This window comes from Aulostomus chinensis, chromosome 18 (assembly GCF_037954235.1).
Source record: "Aulostomus chinensis isolate RoL2024-O1b breed Wild chromosome 18, RoL_Achi_v1.0, whole genome shotgun sequence".
Taxonomy (NCBI): domain Eukaryota; kingdom Metazoa; phylum Chordata; class Actinopteri; order Syngnathiformes; family Aulostomidae; genus Aulostomus; species Aulostomus chinensis.
Window position 1 is genome coordinate 17883165 of NC_141337.1, and position 22364 is coordinate 17905528.

At 42.4% G+C, this 22364-nt stretch overlaps 1 protein-coding gene across 1 annotated transcript; it reads left to right on the forward strand.

The window, feature by feature from the left end:
- Window positions 1-614: 614 nt before the first annotated feature.
- srebf2 (sterol regulatory element binding transcription factor 2) lies at window positions 615-20021 on the forward strand. The gene is made up of 20 exons (XM_086184126.1): window positions 615-966; window positions 7892-8265; window positions 8644-8836; window positions 9019-9179; window positions 9433-9585; window positions 9667-9948; window positions 10067-10181; window positions 10281-10432; window positions 10926-11130; window positions 11219-11394; window positions 11612-11861; window positions 11958-12127; window positions 12236-12407; window positions 12531-12648; window positions 12724-12833; window positions 13501-13633; window positions 14064-14235; window positions 15332-15508; window positions 16687-16798; window positions 17516-20021. Exons 1-20 carry the CDS (start codon window positions 876-878, stop codon window positions 17731-17733), a joined length of 3534 nt encoding a protein of 1177 aa, XP_086040252.1. The 5' UTR covers window positions 615-875; the 3' UTR covers window positions 17734-20021.
- Window positions 20022-22364: the final 2343 nt, after the last annotated feature.

Sequence of the window (22364 nt, forward strand, 5' to 3'; positions counted from 1 at the left end):
AAATTATAGCTCACATCATTTTCTCGTATTATTATCATCATAGTATTACTAAATGGGCAACAGGAAATTAAATGTATTGTTTTATTGTTTTGCATTTGTTACTGGACTTGGGTAATCTGAAGTATTAAAAACAACAGTATCTTATGGTGTGAAAAGCATTCTGTGATAATAATAAATGTATTTAAAGTTGCTCTTCATGAGACTGAAGGTGAACTTGCACTATTAAAACACAACAGTTGAACAGTGAAGGACATCACAACAATAATCAATAAAATAAGCATTATAAAGTGAAGCAATGAGAAGAGAGAATGTCGCAGTAAATAATGAGGTGAAGTTCAATGGAGGAGTTGTGGGATGCAGCCCATTTGAAGTGTATGTATTTATATCTATCGGGAGTCATCGGTATTTCCGAGGTGCTGAATGTAGCTGTTCGGGTCCACTTCTTCTCACGAAGCTAGGGGGCGCGGTTATTCAAATGCCACACAAGCTTCTGATGGTTGACGTACTATCAGACCACGATAAATACCTCCTCCTCATTGGATGGTGGAAACTGGTCTCATGACAACAACACCTAGCTCTGAACCAATCAGAGCGCGCTCTGAACCACTCAGTATGTTTGTGAATGACGTAATAAGCGTAAAACAAGATGGAGTCGTCTTAAGCATATATTGATGTGAATGAGTTTATCGGTGTAGATGTTGGCCTCTCTTGAGGCTTCGCTGTTGGGTAACGGTTGTTTCAGAAAAATATTTTCATTCCAGATAAGATAAGCTTATTGACGTCGCGACAAAGCAGAACAGACCCCTATCCCTGTTTTGCCCACCCGCGACCCTTCGGTGACAAGCAGCCGGAGAAGAAGGTTGGTGACAGGCGGGATGGACGGAGGAGAGTACATGTCCACTATGGAGACCGGAGATCCGACTTTAGCAGAATTAGGTGACGAATTCACCCTGGGGGACATCGACGGTGAGTGCGAGTGTTATTAAGTTAATGTTCGGCCTGTTTCCTGTCTGATGTTTATCCAGCGGAGCCAGCGAGTGTGCCCATGATATATGAGGTTCTACTAAAGAGAGACTGGGCAACACGAAACAGGCGGCAGGAATCTGTCAATACTTTGTTTTTACAATTATTCGAGCTACATTCATCATGGTTTCGACTTAAATAAAACACTGGAGCAGGCATGGGAATTTGAAAATAGACACTTCCAGGCCTGGTAAAAGTTTTGGTTGAACAAATTAAACCAGAAAGTGTATGAAAAATCACGGCACGTTGCTTCATAAATAAATGTATGTTATAGTGTACTGTTTTAGTCAAGATCCCCTCAAACAAATGTATATTGGCCAATATTAGTTAAATCAATGCTTACTTAGTTTTAATCTGCATTAATTTTTATTTATTTTGTTATATATTTTGTCATGGATATCATGTTAATGTTGCACTTCAGCAAAGCCATGGGAAATTATTTTTTTGTGGCATGAACCCTGATTGAGTTATTTTGTTGTTGTCAGGTCTTTATTTTCAAAATCACTCTGGAATAATGGCGCTAGCAAATTATTGTACGGCAGGTGAGCAACTAATGACATCAGAATTACTCCCCACCTGTCACTAAAATGAATGAATGAATGGATAAATGAATAGAACAAGTTTGTGTAATTGAACTATCTTAATGAAATAGAATATAATTAGCGGACATTACAAACATACACAACGTTTTTGTCCCAATGATGACCATTGAGAAGTATAATTTTGTGATAACATTGGGATTTAGTTTGTGTAATGCTATTTATAGGGATTCCAATATTGTCCGCTTCATGATAGAGCGAAGATCTGTTTTCTCCATGAAGCATAATGGAGTGTTTATCTTCAGTAGTCGATGTACGTAGACTGTAAAGGGAGATGCCGAAAGTATCAGTGGAAGGTTTAACATTTTCAATATTTTTCACCATATGGAAACATTTACAACTTCCATGTCCAGGTGAAAGTTTTTCTACTCTAGAACGTAATGAAGGAACCTTTTATTCAGCATGTGTCCAAACAGGTTATTGCAGAATGGAAAGCAAACTTTGTGGCCCAACGTTTCCATAAAGACCAACTCCACACTCGGAAGGCTGGCTGCAGTGAACACACAGCATCTCTGGTCCAGCGTCTCTCTTATCAAAACAAGTTTAACCATTTGGCACTCAGTAAAAGGACAGGGCTTCTGATTGAACACTGGCAAGTGCAGAGTCACCAGATTTATGTAAGAGTGGAATTCTACTGAATGCTAAGTCACCAGACCGGACTGATGGGCTTGTGTGGGTGTGTGAGGCATCAGACAGTGCAGGATTAAAAAACTGGATTATCCGTCAGAACTTTATCTTTTTATCTACTGACTCTGGTGGATGACTGTGGAATGATGGCCAACATTGACAAAAAGGTTGTGAAATGTATTTACTTGCATTTGGTTTTTGGTGCAACTTGTCCTGTCACAGGCCCTTAGACAGAGCGAACACACAGCCCACCCTGGGCCACTGTAATGTAATCCCACTTAATCATTGTGTCAAAAGAGAGGAATGTGCAGATTGTGTGTGAGAGAGATGACGGCCCACACCTAAGTTTTGCCTCACCCAGTCTTTGTTTGGCTGTCGGCTAATGGACTATATTTTTTCCCCATGAGACTGACCTGTCAGCTGCAGAGAAACTGACCCTGATTATCAAAAACACAATGTCCCCAACAGTCGATTTCGGTGTTTATGTAAATAGATTTTAAACCATCACAATCTATTCTAAATATGAAGAACAGTTCTCATTTTTCACTTTTCTTCCAGTTGTTACAGATCCTGTTGATAGCTACAGGGGTCATACGGTCATGAAAAACCCTGAAAAGTCAGGGAATTTGAAAATGACAATTTCCAGGGCTGGAAAAAAAATTGCAAAATAAATACAGCCAGAAAGGTTGATAATCTATGGAAATTTGCGAAATAAAGACAGTCCTATTACAATAAATTATTGCTGCACAATTTGGTGAAAAGACCTGCTGCAATCATTGTGGACAGTGTTGCGAAATAAAAAATGTGTGTGTGTTATTGTGAGGGGGCTTTGTTATTAGAAAAATTCACACAAACTACTGATCATCTTGAAATGTGTGTTTCTCACATCAAACATTCAAATTTTATAGAATTTATATCTTTTTTTATAAAGAGTGTGTGTATGTGTGTGCATATATGTGTGTATATATGTATATATATATATACATGCATGCATGCATGTATACACACACACATATAGATATAGATATGATTCAAACCAATTACCCTGTCACTCATGTTGGTGCCATTTAGGAGCCATGTGCACATCATGGAGTACAAGGTCTTAGAGGCCCCTGTAAGGGATCTTGTGTTTAACCCTAAATTCATTTAGAACGTTCTCCCTCTCCCAATTGTTCTCTTAGCAACTCCAGTTACATAATCTATTTTCTTTGCACTGAGCAGTCCAGGAAACTGTCCCTCTTTTGGGTTGGATTGACCCTTTGTGTCAGCTCGCCTGAGGCTCTGGGGGCTCCGAGTTGCTTTGTCCAGTCTGCCCCTCCCCCTCCATCCCCCAAGGAGATGCACAAATAATGCATGGTTTAATGTGTCTGTCGACATTAATGTGTGCAAGTATATGTGACAGGACAGACTAGTAAAAGTTCTTGAGCACAAAGACTAATGAATGTTGGTGGGCATTCAACTGCCCCATCGTCTGCATGGTTTCATTCAGGGCGTAACGGACAATTGTGTACTTTTCATTTGTTTTTTGGATACCAGTTGAGGTCTGAATAAAAGAAGTCGTTTCCTTGTTAATGGTGCCAACAGAAGTCACGGACAGAAGTCAATCAGTTGCACCATTTTGCTTTTCAGCCCGGTCACATTTGGATGCCGTTTATCTATCAATTTTAAACTGAGAGAGAACTGAGATTACCTGTTAGTGTATTTACACTTGGAGGTATTCATCTGTCCAAGAACTATGAATGGAAACTGGCAAGTGTACACATTTGGCACAAAGCAACTTCTCTTCTCAGATTATGTACGTGGCTCATTCCATGAAACATCAGTAAGTACATCCCACCTAATCCCCAGAATCAGCAATGTTTTTTGTAAGGTAACTCAAGTATATTTAATGATGCTTTGCAAAAAAATGTACCTTTTATACTATGAACATTTTTTAGTTAAGGGTCATCGAGGGAGACGATCAGAGATAGGAAATTGGCTGCTTTTACTGAAAAAGATGAGATTCCTGAGTGTTACAATCTGGCAGAATTTTGTTTCTCGAGTGTTTCCAGCTCCCTAACCCCATAAAAGTATAAAAACATATTGATCAATTGATTCTCTTTTTTTTTTTTTGGCAAATCTTAACTTTTTCTTTGCTTGATCAGTTTTTCGATGTCATTGAAATATAAGAGGAGAAATGTCTGATCTGAGATTTTCTCCTCCTGTGGCAGCCATATTGGATTTTTGATTTTTATAAAATCATTCATATTTACTTGATCGATCTTGATGATCTCTATGACAAAACGGACTGTAATTTTTCGCACAGGAAGGCTTCAAAACCTCAAAATCATAGCCATTATGGTTGATCAACATTAAGAGCTACAGTCACTTTTTAAGCATTGTTTACTTCCACTGTAGGTTCATCAGCTCACCGTGACTGTTGAGACATTTTAATTTGTGTCATACCCTGAGTGTCACCTCCCTTCTCTCAGCACTGAAGTGAATCTAACCAGTGTCTCATCAGCAGAGTCTGCTTCATCTTTGATCGTCACTGATGTGTAAGGTCGGGTATCGTTTGGATTTTACAGATTCGGATTCTCAATATCGATTCCTGTTCTCAGCGATTCTCGTTTCCGATTCTTTGTGATGGATGTCAACAGGTCACAGCCTATTCATCAGGAGAATTTTTTGTTTGTTTGAAAAAGCCTTAACACAGGCCAGTTTATTTATTCACAATGCCAATGCAATGCATCGAAATATAAGCCGCACCCACTAAATTTTAAAAGGAAAAAATATTTGTACATCCATTAGCCGCACCAGACTATCAGCCGCAGATATATACGTTGTGAAATGAGATATTTACGCATTAAGATTTTGTAAATGTTTATTTACATACGTGAATTGTTTCCAAACGTGCCTATAACACAGCAGTAAAACGGCTGATCGAACAAAACAGAAAAGCCATTCATGTTTTTATTCATCCTCCTCCTGTGCGCTGAAACCACCGAAGTCGTCTTCTTCGGTGTCGGAGTTGAAGAGCCTCAGAACATCTCCATCACACACCTTTTCAGTCTCTCTGTCAGTGTCGCTCTCAATGTCACTTTCGTCTGGAGGCAGAGATACCGCTGAAGTTGTGCTGTTCTCTTCACGCAGTAGTCCAGCCTTTCGAAACCCATTGGTGATCGTGGATTCTTTCACACTGCTCCACACTGCTATTTTGCGTTTGTGCGTGTCGAGCGCCGTTTTGCGTTGAGTGCACCAAAAACTAGCGTCTTCTTCTTTGCATTGACTCTTGCGTCTGTCTAGTTTTTGCACTTCTTGCGCCCCCTGATAGCTGCATTGTTGTGTAAGCCGCAGGGTTCAAAGCGTGGGGAAAAAAGTAGCGGCTTATAGACTGGTCATTACGGTACACTCCGATCGGAGTGATACATGCCCTGAAAACAAACTAAAAAAAAAAGAATCGAAATTCAAAAAGCTGCTTAACGGTTCCGGAACCAGACATTAGGAACCGGTTTACGGTACCCAACCCTACTGATGTGGTCCGCTGGGTTTTCTGGACTGCTCTGTCAGACATAAGACCATATACAAGGCTCAAGCTTTGTTCACTCACCCTTCATTGGCCCTGGTGGCTTCACCTATAAGTATGATCGTTGATAATCATCAGTCCTGCAGTTCTGACCGCATGTGTCAGCTGGTGGAGGTCTTAGAAGTTCTTAATGACTGAGGGATCATCAAACACTTGAGTGAATTCCTCTAGTAAACTGGTGACAAAATGGTTTCCTCTCATGAGTTTGCTGCTGCAATCAATTGTTTCAATACTCAGTTAAAATGAACTATTCCAACTATTTTGATGGTTAATTACTGGATTTCTGTCCCTTTTTTCCAAGTAAAAATGTCACAGATTTCCTGGTTCCAGACTTCCAGGCTCCTCTTTTGACATTCATAACTGACATTTTTGGGCCGTTAGACCCAAACGCTATCTGAACATGTCACTTTGAGTTCTGGGAAATTGGGACAAGACTTAACCATTCATTTATTGATTATGAAAATTATAGATGGTGCTTTTGACCCCCCCAAAAAAAAAAGAAAATTCTGTGCCATGATACTAAAAATTTCAGTAAAAGACAATAGAGTTCAACAGCAAATAATTTTCAAAACATTTATTTCCCCAAGTGCTCTTTGACTGCCATTGTCTGTGAGGCCTTCAGAAACATGATAACTCACTGTGTCAAGGCCATCTGAATGAAGGTCTTATGTGCAATAATCTCAAATTTATGACCACAATGGGAGCCGTTTCTGTCGCTATTCAAGGTCAGCCCATGACATGCACTTAGCTTTCATCTGCCAACTGTATTCACCTCATGTTGAGCTTCAGTTAAAGGCTTTTATTTCAGGGACACATAGGGAAGTAATAACATGACCACATGATTTTTGACTTTTTCTACTGAGTTATGCAACAGAGATGAAGCCTGATGCCCTAAATCCAAAATAGGGAAACATCTGTTTTTGTATGTGTTTTAACCAACTGAAGCTACAGAATTGTTAAAAGTTTGAGATTACATGAGATAGGTAAGATTACATTATTTATTTATACATTTATTCGTCCAAAGCATTTCCAAGTCAAAGAGATGAAGAATGTCCCCTTAGACAAGATTGTACCCTTACATTAATAATAGGTTTGCTTCTGGATGCCTATCTAGAATTGTTATTTGATGCCATAGACGGTGAACCATCCTAATATTGCTTTTTGACATGACTTCAGAGGATTCCAAACACATTAAAATAATCTGCCCAGAGCCATTTATTATTTTCTGACTTTTGGAAACTGGGAGTACTGTATCTCTTACCTGTATATCTGTAAACAAATTGAATCCATTTTGGCTGTTCTTGTCTTTTACTTTAATGTATGGAGCCTGCCATCTGAAGCCCTCGTGTGGGGAAACCTGCCTAACACTTTGAAAACCTGTGATTTAGTCTATCCTAAAGACATCCATCCATCCATTTTCGTATCCTGTTAAGGGCTGGGGGAGGGGGGGGGGCTGGAGCCTATCCCAGCAGCCTTTGGGCAAGTGGCGGGGTTCACCCTGGTCGCCAGTCCAGCACAGGGCCAACACATGAAGACAGACAACCATTCACACTCACAGTCACACCTACGGTCAATTTAGAGTATCAATCAGCCTCGTCCTCTCTTGATGTCTTTGGACTGTGGAGGAAGCTGGAGTACCAGAGAGAACCCACACAGGAACAGGGAGAACATGGAGACTCCACACAGCAAGATCCTGTGCTGGAGCTGGGACTCGAACCTGGAACCTTCTTGCTGTGAGGCGACAGTGCTGACCACTGCACCACCGTGCCACCCTATCCTTAAGACACTAGACATAACTTTTGTTTTCTGAACAGTCTACAACCCTGAAATCTTCAATGCACTATCAAGTAAGAAAGAAAACAGTAAGCGCTCATAAGAACATGGGACCATCAAATATCTAATACTTCAGCTTAGAAAAGGATGTGGACTATCAAAGTAGTTGTTTCCTTTAATCAACTTATTGTTTGAGCTCACGTTGAGATATACTTAATCTGTTGTTGAATTGAACAATATAGCATGTTTACTGTATTCACATTTTGTTTACCCATCACCAATTTTGTCTCTTTTATTTCCTCAGAGATGCTCCAGTTTGTTAGCAACCAGGTGGGTGACTTCCCTGACCTGTTTGAGGACCACATCAACTCTGCTAGTTCCCTCCAGAACACCAGTGCCGTCAGCGCTACGCCACAACCCACAAGTCAAACCCCTCAAACTCCACAGACATCAACTTCTGCAGCCTACCAGAGCTCCAACAGTAGCCTTACCGTTTCCCAGACCTTGTCCCCTCAGTCCCTGCCCCTCACCCCTCCCCTCACCCCTGCCCAGACCCCCTCCCCAACAACTGTGTCTTTAGGGCCACAGCAGGTGACCCGCACCGCCCCGCTCCTTCAGCCAAGACCTCAGGTGGTCCAACCTATCCAGCCTCAGCAGGCTGCCCAGCCCACCATCCAGGTATTAGATGTGTGACATATGAACCCTATTTGTCTGACATGCTCCTCTACTATTTCTATTTTGTATACATTTATTATGTCCACTGTTACATTGCACTGTTAAAGAAGTAACTGTTAAAAAGATTACAAATAAACATCAGTTTCCTAACAGTAAAACTATATTCAGGGTTTAAAAAAAAAAAAAAGCTCTCCCAAAGGAATTTTTGAATGAAAGGACCATAAAATTTAAGTTCCTGATTAGTGTTATCTCGACAAAGCCAGCTTCCAGCCTGAGAGATAAAGTTAATTGTCTTGGGTGAAGTAGTTTTTCAACAGAATGTCTACTAAAGTGTCATTTGTTACGTCAAACTAAAAGGGAACATTTCTGACTTAAATCCAGATGCACACCCAGGGTATCCCAATGCAGACCCAGAGCTTCCCAGTTCACACCCTGGTTCAGACCCACAGCCACACACCCCTGCCCATCCAGACTCAGGCAGCCCAAACTGTGATGATTGCCTCCAGTGGCGGACAGTCCCGGTTTATCCAAAACCCTGTCATCTGCCACCAGAGCCCTGCTCCTAGTTTCCAAGGTAACAACGGAAACTGATAGGATGGTATTCTATTGAAACATGTTGATGTTTGTCCAGTGGGGCTCAGCAGTGTCCCCATTGCCTCACAGTCCTGCTAGCATGACCAGAAACTCTCACTCTTTTTGGGTGTATATTGAGAATTTGACTTGTTACTCAACTGTCACCTTGTCTCCCATCCCCAGTCCTCCAACCGCAAATGCAGAGCATCATGACATCACCACAGCTTCAACCAGTGACTATTCAGCATCAGCGTGTTCTCACCCCCACTGGTCAGACCATCCAGACTCTGTCTACGGCGCCCACTACAGTCCACACTGTGCAACAGCAGGTGCAACAAGTACCTGTGAGGAGCCTGATTATTATTATCAGTGTTGGAACTGTAATTTCAGGGTTTTCTGGGATCAGAAAATCTAAAAGAATTGTAATGGAAAAACAGTCTTTTAATTTAAATGTTTTTCTGTAAGCAATTATCTCAAACACATCTTCCCGATGTAGGTGTAGAGTCAAAGATGTGTGAAGGCCCAAGTTTTGATGCTGTTATTTTTGTTTTCAGGCCATTTAAAACCTGTGGTTGATTTGGGGTTTCTTTCCATCAGGTACTGGTCCAGCAACCTCAGATCCTGAAGACAGATTCACTTGTTCTGACAACACTTAAACCAGATGGTACTCAGGTTCTGTCTACCATGCAGAGTCCAGCAGGCATCACAACCTTGACCACACCCATCCAGAACACTGCTCTGCAGGTTCCGGTATGCGTGTATTAGTGTTAAAATCTCAGTTAAGAAAGGGGCAACATCTGCAATCCCACGTTTACTGGTTTCTGTCCCCAGACGCTGATGAGCAGCAACATCCTGACCACTGTCCCTGTTGTGATGGGTGGTGGAGACAAACTGCCAATCAAACAGCTACAGCCAGGCTCCTCCCACTGCACAAACACAGCCAGAGCAAACATAGAGCAGGCCCAGATGACTGGAGGAGGAGGAAGCCCAGGGGGGATTGTGAAGGAAGGTGAGCGGAGGACAACCCATAACATCATTGAGAAGAGGTACCGTTCGTCCATCAATGACAAGATTGTGGAGCTCAGAGATCTAGTCATGGGCAATGACGCCAAGGTTAGTGATTTTTAACTTGATTTATTTGATTGAATTTGGAAACATTAAATTATGGTCCTGCTCTCTTAATTTATCAGAAAAGGAATCATCATCACCTGATCTGCATGTTTCCCCTCAGATGCACAAGTCAGGAGTGTTGCGGAAGGCCATCGATTACATCAAGTACCTGCAACAGGTCAACCACAAGCTTCGACAGGAGAACTTGGCCCTGAAAATGGCAAACCAGAAGAACAGTATGTGTGATACATAAATGAGAGCTATGCGTTGGTTTTTATTTGCAGCTAAATGTGATAATAAAAATGAAATGTAATGACTTTCCCTGTCTATCTCAGAGCCAGTGGCACTATCTGATGATGTGGAGCTTAAACAGGAATTAGTGATGATGTCACCTCCAGCCTCGGACTCAGGTTCTGGTTCCCCTCAGCAATTCTCTCCCTACTGTGTGGACTCCGAGCCTGGCAGCCCCTTACTGGATCATGAGCAGGTGACTTATATATTGGCGACATAATCTTGAGTATTTTTGTATCATTAAAGCATTTTATCAAGCAGTAATATACAAAAATATGACCAGAGGTAGAAACCAGTAATCAGTATGATATTTTTAAAGGATGAAATTTGTCAATAATAATTCATGATATTTTGTAGTATTTTAGTATTTTGTAATTAGAACACCTCAATGCCTCCTTTTCCTTTTGTTTGTCATGATGTTTCCTGCAGACTTTCACTGTGAAGTTGCTTTCGGAGTTGTTGATATATGTATTTTCTCATCAAAGTCAAAATCCAATTCCTTGATAGATACAAATTGAACATAGAATTTTTGTAAAAGACTCATTCGATAGTTTTTTTCACTGATGTGGCCATTGAGTGGAGTACTGTGTACAATATTTACTGTCCAAGTTTTAACCGTGAAAGGTTCTATCACATGAAGCAGATTTCAACATTTTTATCTGCTTATTCTCTCTTTTGTCCTCCATCAGCTGAAGAGTGAGCCAGATTCTCCTTCCTCAGTTGGAGTCATGGATCGGTCTCGTCTTCTTCTCTGTGCCCTGACTTTCCTCTGTCTCTCCCTAAACCCACTTCCTTCACTATTGGGCTCGGAGGCCTCAGCAAGCCAGAGTCTTTCTCAAGGACACGGACCATCGAGAACACTTGTCTGGATCCCAAGTCACATGCAGGACTTCAGTGAGCAGATCATTAAAAAAAGCCTATAGACAAATGTAAACAAAGAAAGATTCCTATTGAACTTGTTACGCTTTCTCTCAACTTCCAGCATCCTGGCTGCGGTGTCTGTTGCCGTGGGTGATTGTTTGGGTGCTGAGCGGGGTGGGTGCAGTGTGGGGCTGTGTCAGGGTTCTTTACTTGTGGGAACCTGTCACACCCCTTCACTCCCCCAAATCGGTGTCCTTCTGGAGGCATCGCAAACAAGCTGACCTGCATCTCAACAGAGTGAGTTCACAACTTTCATTTTCTCTCTGACAACAAGGGGTTAAAGAATTTTTCACAGAAAGTTCCCCTTCCTTTGGCCAAGAGTGAAGGGATCTCGAGGATCTCCAAATACGGAAATATTAGCTCTCACCACATCTGAGTGGTGAGCTTCATCAAATGCCCCCTCATCTCTCCCGCAGTCATGTTATTCCATCTCCTGTTTTCCTTTCTCTTGCAGGGAGATTACCTAGCAGCAATGGCCAGTTTGGAGACCTGCCTGTCAGTCTTGACCAGGGCACTGCCCTCAACCAGACTAGACCTGGTCTGCTCGCTGTCCTGGAATCTGATCCGCTATTGCCTGCATCGCCCAACTCCTCTGGGCTGGCTGGTTCATCAAGTCGGAGGAAAACACGAGGGGGAGGAGGCTAGGACTAGTGCAAAGGATGCAGCACTGGTTTACCACCGGCTGAGCCAGCTGCAACTCACAGGTTTGGTTTGCTGCTGGGAGAATTATATGACTAACTGACTTTTAAATCAATATTACATTATGATAAAAAAAATCCCTTTTCTGCCTTACATTTTAGGAAAGCTGCCTCAGCGTAGCAGCCTGTGGGCCTTGTCTCTTTCTATGAGTGCTGTCAACCTTAGTGAGAGCGCCCAAAGCAAGATGGCCCCAACTCAGCTCACCCAGATTTACATCACTGCAGCAACAGCCCTACGTACCATCCTGGGCCACCACCTCTCCTGTCTGCCTGTAAGTCCCTCACATGATCCATAGTCAATCTGTTGTTTGTTTATCTCCAGAAAATCACTTTAACAAATAGATGAGATCAACTTGCCATCGTCTGTGTCTATCTCCTAGGGTTACCTGTTGAATTGTGCTGAGAGTGTAGCCAACCAATCAGAGACCAAGCAGATCCCTGACTGCCTGCGCTGGCTCTTTACCCCACTGGGTAGGCAGTTCTTCCTGAGCTGTGATTGGTCAGTGAGATCAGAGACCAGTCATGGGGTTTACACTTCCCAGAGAGACCCAGGTATGTCACATACATGAATGAGTCCACATCAGGGGCCAAGCACCTGTTCCCTGTACCTGCCTTCAGGCTGGCTCATATTCAGTAGGACCCATTTGTGACCCCTCTCTCCTGACCTTCCTCTAGTGGACCCTATTGCCCAGCTGCACCGCTGTTTCTGCAGGAAGCTCCTGGAGAGAGCTGTTCACACCCTCATCCAGCCACAGAGTGACTCTGATGCAAGCAGTCAGAAGACCAGTTCTGGGTATGGTAGTGGTCCTGGCTGTTCTGGGGAGTTGGGTGAGAATGATTTAACTGTAAAGTTCTCTCTGTCTTTCAGGGAGTTCTGCAGTGCCTTGGAGTTCCTCCAGTTATTGAACAGCTGCACAGAGGACTCTCCTGCTCCCCCTCCTCCCTTCTCGACTCCTCCCAGTCACACCACCACACCAGGTGTGAATGGTCCATCGACAAACAACAGCTGATCACAAGATGAACGAATCATGTTAGATGTTTGTGAGGGGAGGAGATTTAGTCTGCCACCATGGATAAACCAGATAGTCATCTGAGTTATTACTGGCACCATGATTAGATTTTCTCTGCGTCAGTGGCACTCTTGACAGTCAGTGTAGTTTGTGGGATTAATTTTTATAGGATTATCACAGATTACACTTGGGACATTAATTTGTAGTAATAAGTGGCTTGAAATGGAACTAAGGACACTAATGATCCTTTGGGCAGTGAGTTTCAGTTTTGAGCATTGTTGTTATCACTACCCCCCCCCCCCCCCACACACACACACACACACACACACACACACACCACCACCACCACTGTTACCACCACCTCCTTGCACACACACTCACAAACTCACCCTCGCCTGTACCTATCATTTTCTCATGCTAAAAACAATATTTATAACAATGTTTCAAATCTTTACTATTAGACACATTACTGTTGCACTATAATTGTCCCTAATCAACAATAATCCAAAAGAAACACCTGCCGTCACCACCAAGTCTCATCTTGTCAGACTAACTCCACTCAGGCTTTTGGACTGAGCTTCTTTGTCCTCCTGATTCCTTCATTTCTTCTTTCTGCATCTTTTTTTTTATGCCAGTGGGAGATCCAGTGAGTCGTTGGTGGGCTTTGGTCCTAAAGGCTGCTGTCTATTGGCTACAGGGAGATGATGTCGCTGTGAGGTCACTGCTGGCAGAAGCCGAGCGAATGCCTAGGGCTTTGCACACTCTGGAGTAAGTAACTACTGTATGTCTGAGTGCTGCAACATACAAGCTCTCGCGCTGCAAAATAAACGTGTGGAGATGAACCACAAACTCTACATTCAGATGCACTTTCTCTTTCACACAGTTTAATCTTTTAAATGATCAATGACTATTTAGTATATTAAAGAAAAACATGGAAAATGTTTTCCCGATTGGTTGTAAGTCTTGAAATTGATATTACTTGAAAACTTTATATGTGAAAAATGCCCTTCAGAATAGAGTTTGGAATGTTGCTGAAGTTTGCTGTGCTACTGAAGTAGACGTTTCAGGCTAAGAGGAGGGAAAAACTTCAGTTTGATCTCAGTCAAATTTTCCCATTATGTTCAGAGACAGAAATATCACAATGCCTTACAAATATTGTTTCTAACTTCTTATTATCCCCCCCCTATCCCTGCTCTAGCCACCCTCTGCCCAAGGCCATGCTGTTGCTTTGCAAGGCCGTACAAATGAGCCTGTCACCTCTGAAGGGGGAAGGAGCAATAGCCTGCCTGTCACACACGGACCGAGCGAGCAGCTACCTCCGCTCGAGTATCTCGGTGCCTCTCGCACAGTCTGGGAACTGGCTGAACAAGGTATAGAACCAAAGAAGCCTCTAGAACTCTAAATGCTGGAACCGCTATCTATGATCTTTGCTGGGTTTGTGTGGTTTTCTCAATTTGTTTGCAGTCTTCACTCAAATCAAAGTTGTTTTTATAGGGTGTCCATTTATTGAATCATCAGGCTTCACAGAAACAGATTTCTATGCTCACGTATACACACACTGAAACACCGGTCAGGCCAGGCTGACACAGGGCTGTGTTTGTGTGCGAAGTGTGGGTGGCAGGAGGTGGCTGTGGTGCATTGTAGTTGCATTGCATGATCTTAAAGCTGAGTGCAATGTATCTGCAGTGCAGTACAGAGGCCTCCCTGATCTGCACGCACCCACTACACACCCCAAGGCACACATTACTCACATGATGCTACACACATGTAGGTTGTTGTAATTATAGCCTGACTGATATTGGATTTCTATGGACGATACTACTGTTTGAAAGTACAAAAATTTCAATATGGATGAAATAGACACTAGTCCTTATACACGTGTGCTTAAATACTGTCAGTGTAAGTAAAACACAATTACTAACCATGGAGAATAAACTATTTGGACGGTTAAATTCCTCAGGGCTGTGCAATAAAATCAGCAATATGTCAGTGTTTTTTTTTTTTCAGGAGCCTGTATCAATACTCCAGTATCTGCCCGCAATGTTGTACTTCAATATATCCAGATAGCATCATCTTGTGGTCATATGGCAGCTGTATTTTTGTGTGTTCAGTAACAGTGTACAAATGTGCTACTCTAACGGAAAATAGATAAAATAAACTGAATCAATTTCAAATCAGTAAAATGTGACGTACATACGATTAGACGAGCCCAGAGGTACACATCAAGTTGTATTTTCAGCTCTCTTTGGATATTTTCTAAAACTTTATCAGATATCTCATTGTACTGTGATTAAATTGCAATGGGATATGAATTATATCAGTTTTATATTTATATAGGAGATACACATTTGACTCATCTATTTTACAGATAAACTATTTTTTTAAACCATTTCATGTTGGTGCGCATTATTATAATAGGAGATGGGGTTTGTTTTTTTAATAATTCATATTCCTTTCTCTTACCAGGCAATGGAGCTCCTGGTCTGTGACCTTCTGTTGACCTTGAGAACCAGTTTATGGCAGCGGGGAGGCAGCAGTAATGGAGAACCTGGCCCAGCACCTGGAGCCCAGTTGGCTGGTTTCCAGAGGGACCTCAGTGCACTCCGAAAGCTCACACAGTGCTACAGACAGGCACAACACAAGGTTTGTCCGTGAAGCACCACCACCACCACCACCAGTCCAAACTGTGCTCACACAGTTCGTGTTTAGAATGATGTTATCTGGTGTCACCTTCATTGATGAACTGATTTTAAAGAGTGGAGGCTATGAGCTTGGTGTGTGACATCACTAATTATGGTCCAATATTCTTCATACACGAGTTTACTAATAAACGAGTTTAGTAAACCGTTGAATCGCCGCACACACGTTTCAGGCAAGACGCCTTTCTTCAGCATGGGTTTGTGTATTGCTGAGGGTGAATTAATTTCCATCCAGGAAAATGGAGTTATTCCAGCAGAGGGCGCCAACTGTGCATTCGATAACGTACCACAACAGATGAAATTCAAAACAGAAATACAAAAACAAAACAGTAAATACACTTAATTTGTCTGACTGGAAATGAGGCTACCCAGGGAGTGTATCAACATGCCTCCATCTGATTCCTGATCGGTTTTCTGTGTGGAAAAATACGGGTATCACATATTACTGTCTAGCTTGCAGCCACAAAAGAACTATTGAATCAACAAACAAACAAAAAAGTAGCTTGTTTGTAAAACTGTAACAAGTTGCAATACATGCAAAAATTCTTCTGAGATGATGGCAACATAATGATGCCCTTTTAGCTTAAACAGTCTCAGCATCATTTTGATGATGCACTGACTTGTGAATAAAGATTAAGGGGTGCCTTTCATGCCTCCTCAGAGCTACTCACACCTGTGTCTTCATTGTTTTAGCTGACCGGCATCAAAGTCCTGCTAGACTGCAGTGCTGCAAGCTAATTCTCAAGAACAGTACAGGGCATTTGCAAAGGAAGCTAAAGAGAGAAATGACACTGCCTACTGCTTGTCACTCAGTCAGCGTAACCTTAGCTGTTAGCAGCTGTTTTTTAACACATACCCAAATGCTTTTGCTCAACACTGACATTCAGAGTAACGAGGTCAGTCACAAGTAGTCTAATGTTGCCAAAGTCGTTCTACTTTTTCTGTTTCAGTCTTGTCAGAATCATGTTACAGCATTGTGTTACTCTGCTAAAACTGAGACGACCGCATGAACTCAGTGATTTTATAAAATTCACCTCAATTTAGCTTTTTCTCTGCTCCAGAATTGTAAGTGAACATGGGTACTGATGACATCATGTGGCTATGCTGCGTGCTTTCTTGTAGGTTTTTCTCCATGAGACCACAGTGAGATTGATGGCTGGAGCCAGTCCCACCAGGACACACCAGCTGCTGGAGCACAACCTCCGTCGCCGGGCTCACAGCTCCTACACCACCGGTTTGTGGACTTAATTAGGACTCTGAATTCAACTCACCTTGAGGCGAAAGATCAGTTCTCCTAAAGTCATTCTTACTGTAACCATTAAGGGCACATGTCCACTGGCTCACTTCAGCTCAGGTTGGGTCGGGTCGGTTTGGCCCCATTTCCATCGGTCTCAACACGGCACTAACGTTACCCTTTTGGTCCCTGCTCCGCTGGGGTTCCAAGTGAGCCAAGCAGGGACTAAAATGTGATGCAAACACATAGCAGGGCGCTGATTGGGTAACTTACCCGCTTTTGTCGTCTACTTTGTACCATCTTGGCCTCGGCGGAATACTGGTCTTTACTTGGTAAAGTCTTTTATACTTTTCTTGGTTGTTCTTTTTCGCCGCTTGAAGCCTTGCCTGCCCGTCCTTCTTTACTTTTAGTTTAAGCAAAACCACAGACAGAGCAACAGGTATAACGCCACCTCCATGTCGTCCATTGTTGTTGTGTCGCACACAAATTACGCAGGGAACTCTCAGCTGGTGAGTGCACCCACGCTGACGTGGTACTCAGCGCTAGTGGAAACGCACCGAGCCGTACAGACCCGACCCAAACCAAAGCAAACCTGTGGAAACGCGCCCTAACAGTAGCCAAACCAGTTGTAGACTTATAAAAACACAAAGAGAAACACACTCAACACAAGGTTGCAGGCACTTATCTGTGCTCTCCCTCTTCTATTCTATCTGTTAGATGGCGAGTGCGTCCTGGGCGAGAGGGAGAGGGCTCATGCTATTCTGCTGGCCTGCCGCCATCTTCCCATGCCCCTGCTAACCCCACCTGGACACCGCGCCCGCCTGCTGGCTGAAGCCAAGCGCACGCTGGAGCGGGTGGGAGACCGCCGATCCCTGCAAGACTGTCAGCAGATCCTTCTGCGCCTCAGCGGTGGCACGACCATCGCTGCCTCCTGAACACACACCAACACACACACACACACACACACACACACACACACACACACACACACACACACAAAGTAGGGCTACAGATGATCCATTCAGAACAGTTTATAGGTGTCTTTGTACCAGTAACATCAACCTGTCAGCCCTGTAGCCATCCCACAGCTCAAACACTTGCTTCTCTGATGCTTAGTGGTGCTCACCACCTTCTTGTCATTAATGGTATCAAATACTGGCTCTCATTTAACAGTGCTACATGACGAGGAAGATTAGGTTAAGTAGTTCCCCGGGGAAAAAGGGACCATCAGCTTATAGCTGTTTAAAATCATTCAGCAAGTCAATGATCAGATACAGAAGCTGTACAATCATACCTGACAAACAGTAGAGTGAGTGCTTCAGTAATATGAGCCTGAAAAGCTTCAACTAAGGGCTTCAGAGTGGTTCAGATCAGAGAGAGTGTGGCTGTGCTGTAGGGTGCCGACCAGCTGGCTTTGAACCGCTCAGTGCTGAGTCGTGTCTCCTCTTATCTACCTCATAAGCAGTACATAATACTGTGGAGCAAAATGGGATACATGAGCACCGAGCTGGTTCTCCTGACCACATGAAGAGCAGCATCATTCTAGCAAGACCCCTCTGAGCTGTTGTTTTTGTTTTGTTTTTTTACACTTCAGAATGCAGGAACCCACACGCGCACGCGCTGACAATGTCCTTCCTCTCCTGTGGCTTTATAACAGAGGAAAGCAGCCAATCATTTTCAAACTGGCTACCTACACACAAACATTCTCAACACCTCACATTTAAAATAAATTGCATTTAAACACAAAGTGTGATTGTATATAAGTTGTATATATGCAGATCTAAGGTCATAAGTGATCCAACAGGAAGTCAGTACTGCTGGAGAGGAACTCTGTGGGTTTGATGTCTCACTGATGGATCCCTGAGCACAGAGAGATTTTGGGGGCATACAGAGACCAGAAGATAGAATTCGTCCCTAAATTATTTTGGGGGCCGTTAAGATACAACTTGTTACCTCCATTTAATTATTATGAGACGGCACGTTATAAAAATGTGACTGTACAACAGGATACTGAGTAACTTGTTCAAAAACATAAAATAACTCAATTGAGGGAACAATTTATATCTTGTGGCCATAAATTCATTAAATTGAGGGAATAAGATGGATTTAAAAAAAAAACTCTGCTCACCAAAAGAAAAAACCAAAAAAAAAATCTCTATGCTCCTCACTCTAAAAGTGATTCTCATTAAAATTCTTTCCACTGGCCTGCTTTACCCTCGCATTTTAAAAAGTCGCTGCTGGAGTAAATCCTGTGGTCAGTTTTAATTTATACCAGCAGGAAAAGGAGTATGGAAACAGTCGGAAGCATAATAATCCAGCTTTTTGAGCCTAAAAGTATGTAAAGACTTCTGGTGATGAATCACTTTGATCTAAATGAAACAGGTGTGAATATAGTGATAAAAGCAAGGAAGCGTATTTCTTGGACCTGATGATAGTGATGTAAATCTCTCAAGCAAAATGGCCTTGATGGTATTTAAAAGACGACTATTTTTATTATTATGTTTTATTGTTTTGCCGATGATGGAAGAGCAGTAGATGCTAGTGAAATCTTTGTCCAGTTGGCATTTTATTTGTAATAGTTGACGTAACCATGACAAGGCACTTTTGTCATTCGTGTTTCTGTGCTCAGATCATCTATTTAACTGTTGTGTCGTATTAAGATGAGTTGTTTTTGAGGGGAGTGAGACAGAAGGGAGACATTTTTCCAATTTATGTCACTGTTCTATATTGGCAAAAGCAGTAGTAAGGTCACAAACAGGCACACAGAAATTAAATGTGTATTACTATCATTATTATTATTATTATTATCATTATTATTATTATTGGAGAAGTAAAACGTGCATTTGAACAGTCGGCAAATTTAAAGGCGGTGTTTTCTTTGCTACATGCTGTAATTTTTTTTTTTTGTTTGTTGTTGGCTGTTTTAAGAATAGAAGCAAACCCACAATTATGCTTTTCGAAGTTTCCCAAAGTCTGTCTTCCAGGTCAACCCAAGCTCTGAGTCAGCAGTCCTGTTCTGAAAAGTCCTGAAAATGCTTGTTTAGATTTCCTGACTGGTAAAAATGTGCAGAAGGCAAGCAATTGTGCCGTTGGTTGGCTGTAATTATTGCAAATATTATGATTATGTTACACTCTTCTTATTTTTGTCTCCTCCTTGTGTTTTATTGTCAAAATGTCTGTTTTCTTTTTGATCTTTGTTTCATAATAAAAACACTTGAGAGTGGTTGGCATTTATGGTTTTTCAGTATCAGGTTGTAGATGTGAGTGATTTGAGGCAGAAACAGTGACGCAGAAGATGGCGTGCCGTGTCGAGTGGGAGTCCTGATGATGTCATCTTTGATTTCCTTTCGCAAACTTGTGTAGCCCACTGATCAAGGCCCAGAGAGAGAGGACGTGACTGCCAATGGAGTCTGGGTTGTTAACCCACAAAACTCCAGCTGATCAATTTGTGGAGACCTCAAAAGACAGAAAAGGAAAGGGAAAATTATGCTTACATTCATCTGGAGGCAGGAAACGCAGCTCCAGTTAATTGTGAATGTTGCTCGTCTTCCAGGAAAAAAGTAAAAGCTAAATTTCGTTCACACATTCACCATATTAACTTTATAAAGTGATGCGTTCATGTTGCATTGTCCTGCTTTGCTACAAAGTGACTATTAAATGTGTAGCGTGAAGTACACAATAGTGCTCAGTACAAAAAAACAAACAAAAGTAAGGTAACAAATAAGGTACTATTATATTGAAGTAGTAGTATCTGTCTACTTGAAACACACATGCATCCTCAGAAGGAACGCGTAGTGAATGAATAGAGGACAGCGTTCAGTGACCCCCAGGGGGGAACCAGACATTTCTGATAACAAGACAGCTGCCTTGGATGCTGATCTAAATGTCACCCTCAGAAAAACGTGAATACGAGTCCATCTAATCAAGCAGAGGGGGACTGGGCCCAGTTGTGTAAATGTGGGCAGAATGCTAAGGATTGTGGGTGTTGTAGTGTGACTGATTTGTCTCTTGCGATGGCGGATTCTAAACTTATGTCAAAACTTCAAAACTAATTTCCCACCGTTTGTGATCGTCATCTAAAAATGGCTGTAACCATACATGTAGTGTCGTGGCGAAGGCCCCCTTTTTGAAGCCGCTATGCATCTCTAATGCCGGATTGTTTGGACACGAGCCCAGTGTGCTCAGTGAATAGCAAACAGAGGTAAATGTTACAATAATACCGTGGTTTATTTTCCATATTCAAACACCGACAATAACTCCTAGTGCTTCAGTCGATCAAACAGGTACAGTAACCATAACTCATAACACTGTAACAAAAAGAACAAACTGAATGCTGACTACCATAACACTGCACAGGGCACAGCTGAAAAAACTGTTTGCTTCCCATAAGCCACACCTGGGCTGCGTCCAAACTGCCAAGTGGCAACCTACGTCCTACTGCTACGACCTAAACACGGCGGTACCATTCGGACACCCTAGAACAGTGGTTCTCAAACTTTTTTCAGTGATGAACCCCCTTTAAAATATTTTTGAGTCAAGTACCCCCTGACATGCGCAAAACATTTTTGGTAGAAAATAAAGAGGTACAGTGCTGTGCCATCAGTGTCAGATTTATTAAAGTTAAACAACCAATAGCAATGATTTGCTATTAGCTATTGCTAGCATTGGCTAATTGCTCCCCGCAAAAAAACCACAGTGCCTTGGGTGCCTACTTCTGGTACTTTGTCAGCTCTGGTTTCGCCTTCTTTTTCTCTAGTTTCTCTGTATTTTCAGCAGCATTGCTGCTGCGCTTTAGCCACATCTCCATCGTTACAGTGCGTCGTCATGGCAACGGCAGGTTATTGACAAGTGATGCTGGATCAGTGGGTCAAACTAACTTGGTTTTGGGAGAGTTCGTTTTTTTAAGGATATTAAAATTGAATACTGAATATAAAATTAAGTTTATGAACATACATTTGTATTTTATCAGACTTTTTCTAATATAATTATTTCTCAAGACTTAATTATTATTAGGATTACTGTTTTAAAAAAAAAAAAAAAAATTTGTAAAGCTTCACGTACCCCCCTGGAGTACCTCCACGTACCCCCAGGGGTACACGTACCCCCATTTGAGAACCAGTACCCTAGAAGATTGGTGGTGAAGCACGACCTCTGCTGGCAGAGCACCAATACCGCAACTAGGTAGACAACGAAAGCCCCACCTGCTGGCCTGACTGTCGTACTGCACTCCACTCTGAACGCACCTTTCAGTCATTCTCTATTATTAAGCACATTATCGTAGCTGTAAAGGTGTGTTCACACCGCGTCTCCAATGTGGGCGTGTTTAGGCTGGAATTTAGGTTGCAAAGTAGGTTGCTACTCGCGCCAGTTGTGGTTTCGGACAGCCTACGACCTGCTCTGCGACCTACGATCCGACCTACTTGGCAATTCGGACCGAACCCTGGTACTGGGTTTACCAGGATTACATGGGCTACCTGGGCTGACCCCAAGTAACCTCAGCCACAGCCAATACAGCCCCCTATTGGCATGGAGTGCAAACACATGAAAATAATGTAAAAATGGATAT